The sequence below is a fragment of the Corvus cornix genome, chromosome 7 (assembly GCF_000738735.6).
Source record: "Corvus cornix cornix isolate S_Up_H32 chromosome 7, ASM73873v5, whole genome shotgun sequence".
In the NCBI taxonomy this organism is placed as follows: domain Eukaryota; kingdom Metazoa; phylum Chordata; class Aves; order Passeriformes; family Corvidae; genus Corvus; species Corvus cornix.
The window spans coordinates 36,602,112-36,610,259 of record NC_046337.1 but is presented as its reverse complement, the minus strand read 5'-3'; the positions used below and the strand labels follow the sequence as shown (position 1 = coordinate 36,610,259).

At 44.0% G+C, this 8,148-nt stretch overlaps 1 protein-coding gene across 1 annotated transcript in view; it reads left to right on the top strand.

Moving 5' to 3' along the window:
- Window positions 1-235: 235 nt before the first annotated feature.
- BARD1 (BRCA1 associated RING domain 1) overlaps window positions 236-8,148 on the top strand; it is a 40,763-nt gene continuing 32,850 nt past the window's right edge. Inside the window, exons 1-3 of the mRNA XM_010407958.3 lie at window positions 236-434; window positions 542-598; window positions 3,981-4,126. Coding sequence (XP_010406260.3) covers window positions 280-434; window positions 542-598; window positions 3,981-4,126 — 358 coding nt within the window. The 5' untranslated portion in view covers window positions 236-279. The remainder of the gene's footprint in view (window positions 435-541; window positions 599-3,980; window positions 4,127-8,148) is intronic.

Sequence of the window (8,148 nt, the reverse complement as noted above, 5' to 3'; positions counted from 1 at the left end):
ACTGAAGACCCCCACCCATCGAGTCCTACGTGAAGACGTTAGCACCCGTTTTTCCTACCACACCCTAACTGACCCTGTGTTTCTGGGATCTCCGCCCCGAATTTCGCCCAGCCCGCCATTTCCCCGGCCCGCCCCTCACGGGCGGCCCCGCCCCGCTCCCGGAGCGCGGGAAACGCTGAGGGCGGGGAGCGCGCGCGCGGTTCCGGCGCCTGCGCGGTGGCGGCGGGCGGGGGATTCGGAGCGGCGGCGGGAAGCGCTAAGGAGCTGCTGAGGGAAGCCATGAGGGAGGCGCTGCGCGGACGCTCGGGCAACCAGCCGGCCCCGGGCAGCCCCCTACGCCCCGCCGCCCCCTCCATGGCGCCGCCCGGGCACCCCTGGTCCCACACCCGCGCCGCGCTGGGGCGGCTGGAGAGGGCGCTGAGCTGCTCCCGCTGGTAATGGATGTCCTCCTTCCCCCTTCCCCCCGCCGTTTTCCCCCACGCCTCCTGCCGTGTGGCCGCGCGTGTTAAAAGTGCCGCGTTTCTCCTTCCTCTGCCCACAGCGCCGGCGTCCTGCGGGAGCCCGTGTCCCTGGGGCAGTGCGAGCACGTCTTCTGCCTGTAAGTACCGGGGCTCGCCCGCCGCCGCCCCCCTCGCCGCCGTGCTGTGGAGAAAGGACGGGAAAGTGGGCACCGGTGGTGCCTTCTGGCTCTCCGGGGGACTGAGGGGGAGAGGAAAGCGGGAGCTGCTGTTCCCCTGTGGGTCTCCTCCCGGAATGCTGATTTAGGCTTCAGGATGCTGGCCAGGTGTAAAGGGAACCCTCAGTCTGATGGAGGGAATTGTCGGCTTTGTAGTGGAGTAGAATTCCAGAACAACTTGCAGTTCTCATCATCCTCAACTCCTTTCTCTTTCTCCTCACATGAAGAAAAAAGAGCAGCTTGCAAAGGTGTTTCCTGTTTCCAAGGGGCTTTTCCTCTGCCCCAGAGGGTTGGGTGGTGCTTGTTGGTTTGGCCTTCTACCAAGACTTTGCTCCTTCAGATCTGCATCTGTTCCTGTTTTCATGCGCATCCAAACACGTTGGGATAGGCAGGATTACCTCTGCTTAGAGTTGGTCAAATAATCTGAGTGCTTCAAAAAACTGACTTAAATTAGAAACATTCGGCCAACAGGGCATTTCAGAGGGGGTGGTGGTCACGTCGCCTGTCGTAGGACGACTCACTGCATCGTCAATACAGGCAGAGGCTGAAATGTTTGTGCCCCAGAATCGCATTTGGGTGAGGTGGTGGAAGCTTGTGGCTGCCCTGTGTGTCACTGCTCTTCACGGCATGCACATGCAAACAGGGGGAGTTAAAAGGTCCGCTCTGTGTTTTAAACAGTTTCTCTGCACAGCACAGGTGTAAGCAGTCTGATAAAATCCCACCTTTGTTAGGGTGGAGAGGAGGGATGCTTTCTAACCTCTGCTTGTAAGCCAGCATAGATACTCAGCTTTGCTTCCTGTTAATCTACAAGTCACTGTGTCAATGAAAGTTGAGGAAAACCCTCCCCTCCTCCCTCATGGATGTGTATCCCCTCCCTGTCTTCAGCTGCACTTATCTCATAGGAGTTTACAGTGGTGAAGGCCTGAAGGGTAAAATACAAGCAGAATATTTCCTTGCTTTTTATTAAGGAGTAACTGATTATGGCACAGATGCCCTCAGCATCTCTTCCCCTAGTATGGATGTATTTAAAGATGCACAAATGATTTATTTCTCTCCAGACATGTGTGTTCTTTCCTAGCTGTGGCTATTAATTGCTGTAGAAGATTCTTGAAGAGGGACCTTTTACATGGGCACGTAGGGATGAGACAAGGGGGGAATGGCTTCAAATTGAAAGAGAGAAGGTTTACATTGGATATTAGAAAGAAATGCTTCCCTGTGAGAGGGTATGAGGCCCTGGCACAGGTTGCCCAGAGAAATGGCTGCCCCATCCCTGGAAGTGTCCAAGGCCAGGTTGGACAGGGCTTGGAGCAACCTGGGATAGTGGAAGGTGTCCCTGCCCATGGCAGAAGGTGGAATGAGATGGGCTTTAAGGTCCCCCTTCCAAGCTGAACCACTCTATGGTTCTGCTGTCTAAAGGAATTTTTAAAATTTTTTGTTTCATTTATATGACCTGTCTGCAGATTACTTGGTTAAATATCTCCCAGGAGCTTGTACAAGTTATTTATAAGTATGAACATGTGGCTTAATAAATGTAATTGTTTGGGTGTTGGGCATCTAAGGCCTTGTGGTTTTATTTTGGATAACCCCTGGTGTATTCTGGGTGGCAGGTTTCAAACACCCAGTTTGTTGAAGTTTTGTGGGGTTTTTAAGAAAAATTTTCCACACATCAAGAAGACAATGCAGTTTGTATTGATGAGGCTGGAAAGAATAGCTAACAGTAGTTATGAGCACTCATTAGCAGCTATTTCTTGCTCCAGAAAAATGAGTTTATTTGCTATTATCTGAGTTATTGTTTGTGCTTGATCTTTTCTTCTTTGTATGCCTGACCTTTTAGCAGCATTTCATCTGTCCTTTGATGACTGAGTCTTGGGCAGTGGCTCTTTTTTAAAATAAACCTAAGGAAATTCAGATTAATTTGTTTAGAAGCAAATTAGGTAGGGCACGGAGCCAGTCTGCAGTACTCTGATGTGGAGTGATTCTGGTCCCCTGCTGAAGACAGACGTTTATTAACACACCCAGGGAGGGTTGGGGCAAATGGCCGGAGCTGGCTTCTGAAATATGGAGTGAAATGTGTGAAACTAATGAACTGCAGAACTCAGGTCACACATGAAACAACTGGTTCTCCCTCGCCATGGTTTTGTTATGGACAGGGATATTTATCAAGATCAGTTTCTGCAGTTTTATTGGAGTAGCTGTGCTAGGTTACCTGCAGTCATTATCAGTTGACTACAAAACCCCAACAGCTACATGTAATTAAGACATGTTGTGGTATAAAAGCCATTCTGCATTTCCTTTGCAGTGCCATTTACAGGGGTGGGAAACCTGAGGCCAGCTTCCCTAGAGGAGACCTGGTTGGCCCTTCCCTTTGCTCCAAGTGATTTGTCAATATCTAGAATATGTTGGAGCCAAGAGCTGTGCTTCAGTCTCCCAAACACAGCAGTGCCTCAGCCACGAGGGCCTTTGCCTGTTTAAAGCACAAAACACACCTAGGCAGCAATTTTTACATGAGTAGTGAGACTTTGGAAATTAATTCACTCTTTGCTATGTGAAACTATAACCTGTATTTAATAGGATAGATTGGAGACGAGACATAACAATGGCCCTTGAATGTTGCAGTTCAGGTGTCAAATCATAAGGTCTTCTCACTGGCCTAATCAAAAGAATAAAAGCCTTCAGGCTGATATGGGGACAGTAGTATTACTGAGTAAATCTGTTTCCCCACCCATCCCACCATGATCATCTGACATAAATGCTCTGAAAGACAGCAGTGATAAAATACTCTGAGCACCTAGAGATCCTCGTGGGACTTCATAGAGAGACGTGTTCACACAGGTGAAACTTCTTCACAGCATCAAGCAAATTTTAACTAGGAGAAAGCGGAAATGGTGGTTTACTATGGGTTGGCTTTCTGGCACTTGTTTAAAAATGGAAGGCTGCAGAATAGCAGATGTGTAGGAATGTGTAGTTTTAACTGTTTGAGCCTAATTGTTACTTGGAGACAAACAGCACTGGAGCTTTTGAAAATTTGGATTGGCTTGTGAGTGGAAGTCACAAGGCACCCTGTTTTTCATGACGGTGTCCTGACGAGGCTCTGGAAGTGGGTTGCTTAATTATGTTCGGCTTGTCACTTGCCATGATAGATAAGTCCTGTCCTGCATTTGTGACTAACTCGTGTGGGCTTTACAACAGCGGATTGTCAGTGCTAAAATAAGAGATTCTCGCTGAGCGCTTGGCTGGGAAACGGTCGATGGGCGGCTACAGTAGATAACTTACACGGGATAATGATTTTCCATTTGCCTTTCAGATCCTGCATGGGTGACTGTGTTGGCACCGAGTGCCCCGTGTGCCACGTGCCAGCCTGGGTGCAGGACGCACAGATCAACCGGCAGCTGGATAACATGATCCAGCTCTGCAGCAAGCTGCGGCAGCTCCTGGGCGCCGACGCCTCAGGTGAGACTCACCTGGATCCCTGGTGGCTGCAGAGTCCAGGCTGCTCCATTCCATCTACCAGGCTTTACAGGGAATGAGCAGTGCAGCCCTGCTTAAAATTCCGAGAGGCTGTTCCAAATCATGTTTGGAAAATTTGATTTGAAGAGAACTGTCTGTATGGATTGCTCGTTCTTTGAGTCTGTTTTACTAAGAAATCCGCATGAGCGGGTTAGTCCATAATTCATTAGAATCCGTCTTCCAAAATTAGATGAAAGTGGGAGAGATTGCCAAGTCACGTGGCACAAACCAGGGGCACAGGTTGTCATATCCTATGGGAGCCCCAGTGTGTAATGTTCTGCATTGTGTTAGGGGGGCCCTATTAAAGAATTAATGCAGCTCTTCTCCTGCCTCTTGGGTTTCTGTGCACTGAGTCGTGCCTGCTGTCCCAGTAATTTTCAGTTTAGGGTTTTTGCACGTGGGAAAAATTATCTATGGTCCTTGCCTAAAAAGGGAAGGAAGCAAGTCGTAATTCATTTATTTTCTGGTCCCTAACAATCAGCTAGTCTACTGCAGTGAAGCTTTGTCATTGCTGACTGTGCAAGAAGATTGCAGAGAACGTACTCTGGGAATTCATCTCTATCGAATTTTAGGCTGTTTGTCAAAGTAGGAAAAACTGTAGTGAAATAAGCGTAGGTGATTGTGTGTTTCTTCTGCAAGCTCAGAGAGGAGCATTTATGTAACACCAAGTTTTAGAAAACATTCATTTAGTTGTCAGATACAGAATAGGTAACTTTTCCTTCATTGTTGATTCCTAATATGTTTGTCTAAATTAAAGATTCTTTTTCTATGTCTAATCCCATCGGCACCTTCATTCACTTATGGAATAGTTCTTTATTGACACCAAAATGCATTTTAAGTGAGGAGGCTGGAAGCCTGTGTCCAAATGTAAAGGAATACATTTTATATAGATATAAAATCTTATGGTGATTAAATCTTCTGGAGCATAGAAAACAGACGATGGCTTAAATAGGATTTCAGGGAAAGATTTTAAGTGATGAAGGCTTTTAAAAGCACACTTGGAAGAGAATCATTCTGAGAGGAACTATTTGTAATGCTATAAATAAAGCATTTAAAATACAACATGGGAGCATTATTGATACTGTTTAGATGTTTTGGAGAACTCTTAGAGATGGATTAATTCTTAAAAAAATTGGTCTGATGTTTAACTGTACTGAAAATTGAATAATACATTTAATCCCATAGTTCTTCTAAAATAAAGTCTTCATGGTGTGGCTAGGCTGCAGAACTAAATGAGGTTCTTTTTATCATCCCTTGTTCTGACTTAAAAGCAGACACAGAATAGAAGTTTACAAGAGTGTTTTATATTAAATGATTCAGGAGGTGCCTTTCTGTCACTTGTAATCTTTGCAGTGTGCTAAGGATTAGTACAGTGGCCTTTTGGATGTTTGATACTGAGGTTAGGAGAAAAACCTCCTGAGCTGGTAACAGTTCACTCTCAGGAATGGCTTGAATTCGTAAGTAAATGAGCACACCTCTTAAGAACAACTTCAATGTGTTGAAAAGGAAAAAAAAAAAAAGTATGGTTGAAAATCACAGCATTTTGTAGCTTTAGAGATTTTGAGAGCAATTTCTTCAGGTTGTTTTGTCCCTCATCTCTGGCAAATCCGTCACCTCCCATGGATGTCTGGATACGTTAAGTTCTGCCTTGAACTTAATGTATCCAAAGTGAAATATGTTTGAGTTTGGAGAATCGCGGGTTCTTTTCTCTTGTTAAGAACTTTCTTTCATATTCCTACAGCACTGTACTTCTGTCAACAATATTTTCTTCTCTTTTGTGTTAGAAGGTCAGAAATAGTACTTTATGTTCAAGTAAAGGAAATAGACCGAAAAATCAATCTTTCAGTGCAGGAAAGGAAGAGAAGCAGTTGGAAAAAAGAATATTTCCATATATTTGTTTTATGTCCCTTTTGCATATTTGCTGTGTATGCCTTGTTTTGAGACAGTTGTGGCTTCTCTTAAGTCTTCTGTTTGAGATCCTTGTTGACACTGAAATTTCTAAGTGCATCCTACTACTCATTGTTTTAGTCTCTGACAGAGCTAGTGCATGCAGCAAGTTGTGTGTTTTTCTTTTAAAAAACCCCAGAGAACTGCTGTGACTGAAAAGGATAGGGTTAAGCTCACACTGAATATTTCAAATACAAAATCTCTGTACCCTGAGGTTCCACAGTAGACGTGAGAGGGATCTCACTTTGTATTCCATTGGGATAAGAATAGCTTTTGCCAAACAGCATGTGCATTGTAAGAAGCAGCAGCAAATAATTCAGGAAAGACTGCACAAAATAGCTACTACTTCCCTTTTAAATTAGAGGGAAACACAGCAAATGACACTCCTGGGGTGACTGAAAATGAATTGACAGACAACAAACCTGAAACTGGCTAGAAAATGCAAATTATAGGTGGAAAATTCAAGCTATAGGTAGAAAATGCTGAGCCTCCAAATTAATTCACTTGTTAGAGATTTTATATCCTTAGTCCATGGCAAGGTGAGGAGAGCTGCCTGACCATTTCCTGCCCGGTGTTGCACCTTCCGAAGGGTAATGGGAAGCTGGCCGGAAGGCACCACAGATGGGGATGTCTGCAGCTCAAACTCTTTAGCTCTAATGTTGCAGTCCAAGACATCTTGAGAACTGATGATGGGGTTCACAGGTGGGTAATTAGTGAGAGCTTGTTGAATCATGGGCATAGTGTATATAAAACACGAGAGATGTTGATTTACAGTGATCATTTTGAAGGAAGTTCTAAATACTTAGGCAGACTTTCCTGTGTAATGTTCTTTAAAAAGAAGAGATTGCTGTAAATTTTCAGAACCATCACCAACCATTTACGGTCAATTTTACCTTATTCTTTGTAGAAATCTGCTTCACTCTTAACACATCAAACAGAAAGTCTTCCTCCCTTCTCATGCAGGGCTACACCTTGCAGGTGTTGGTCAAAGCTTCCTAAGCTCGTGCTGATGCTGGTGGACAGTCAGAGAGATCAACTTTCAATCAGCCTTTATAGTATCATGACTTTGTTTCACATTTACTGGACAAAAAGATGTTGCACTCCTGTTTTAACAGATAACACAGCATTTCGTGGATGCTATGACATTTTTCGTAATATCTAAAGGTGAGGTTTTGAATAGCTGGAATTTCTCCCTTTCCCCCTCGGTGTTGAATACTTAACTTGCAAAATAATCATTCTTCAGCGAAGGCACTAATGTTGCACAGATGGTACCAAAGCGCTTCCCTTTGATTTTTAATAAGGGACTAGTTTGTCAAAGAGATTCTCAACTTCTGTTCTGAAACCCGTAATAGAGAATAATTTGAAAGGCACACAATGTGCATCATTATATTCCTTTGATGCAGATTAATGATAGCTAAACCACATTTCCTAATTGCTCCTTTTTTCCCCCCTGCACTAGCCTGCTATTGCACTACAGCGGAATTTGGAGAGGGAGCTCTAGTTGCAAGGCACTGACTATCTCCTAGTGTTTTTGTGTACTTTCAACCCTTTTGACACTTAAGAAATCCAACTCTATTAAATGTCAGCATCGAGAAACTTGGGCTTATTATGTGCAAATAACTCTAATTTAGAAATAATTCAGTTACTATATTGTGTATCTGAATGTTACATTTAATAGGTAATGGAGACTAAATTTACTGCATTTATTATAGGCTGATTCTATTACTGTTATTGTGGATGCTCTTTATGCCATTGCAGATTTTTAAAATCTAGGATTAGTAAGGCATGCTCTACTGATTCACCTTGTCTAAATACATCTCTAAAAATTTTTGGGAGGATACTTATGTATTAAAAAGATAATTAAATCAAAATCATAATAGTGGTTTTTTTTCAATCCTGTTGAGATCTGAGCTCTGGCTTGAAACTTGGAGACAGCAGAGAATTCATTGGGATTGATTTTATTGTCAGCAATTTTCTGTGAAGGTACTTTAACAGAATGAACTTAGCCACCAGATAAT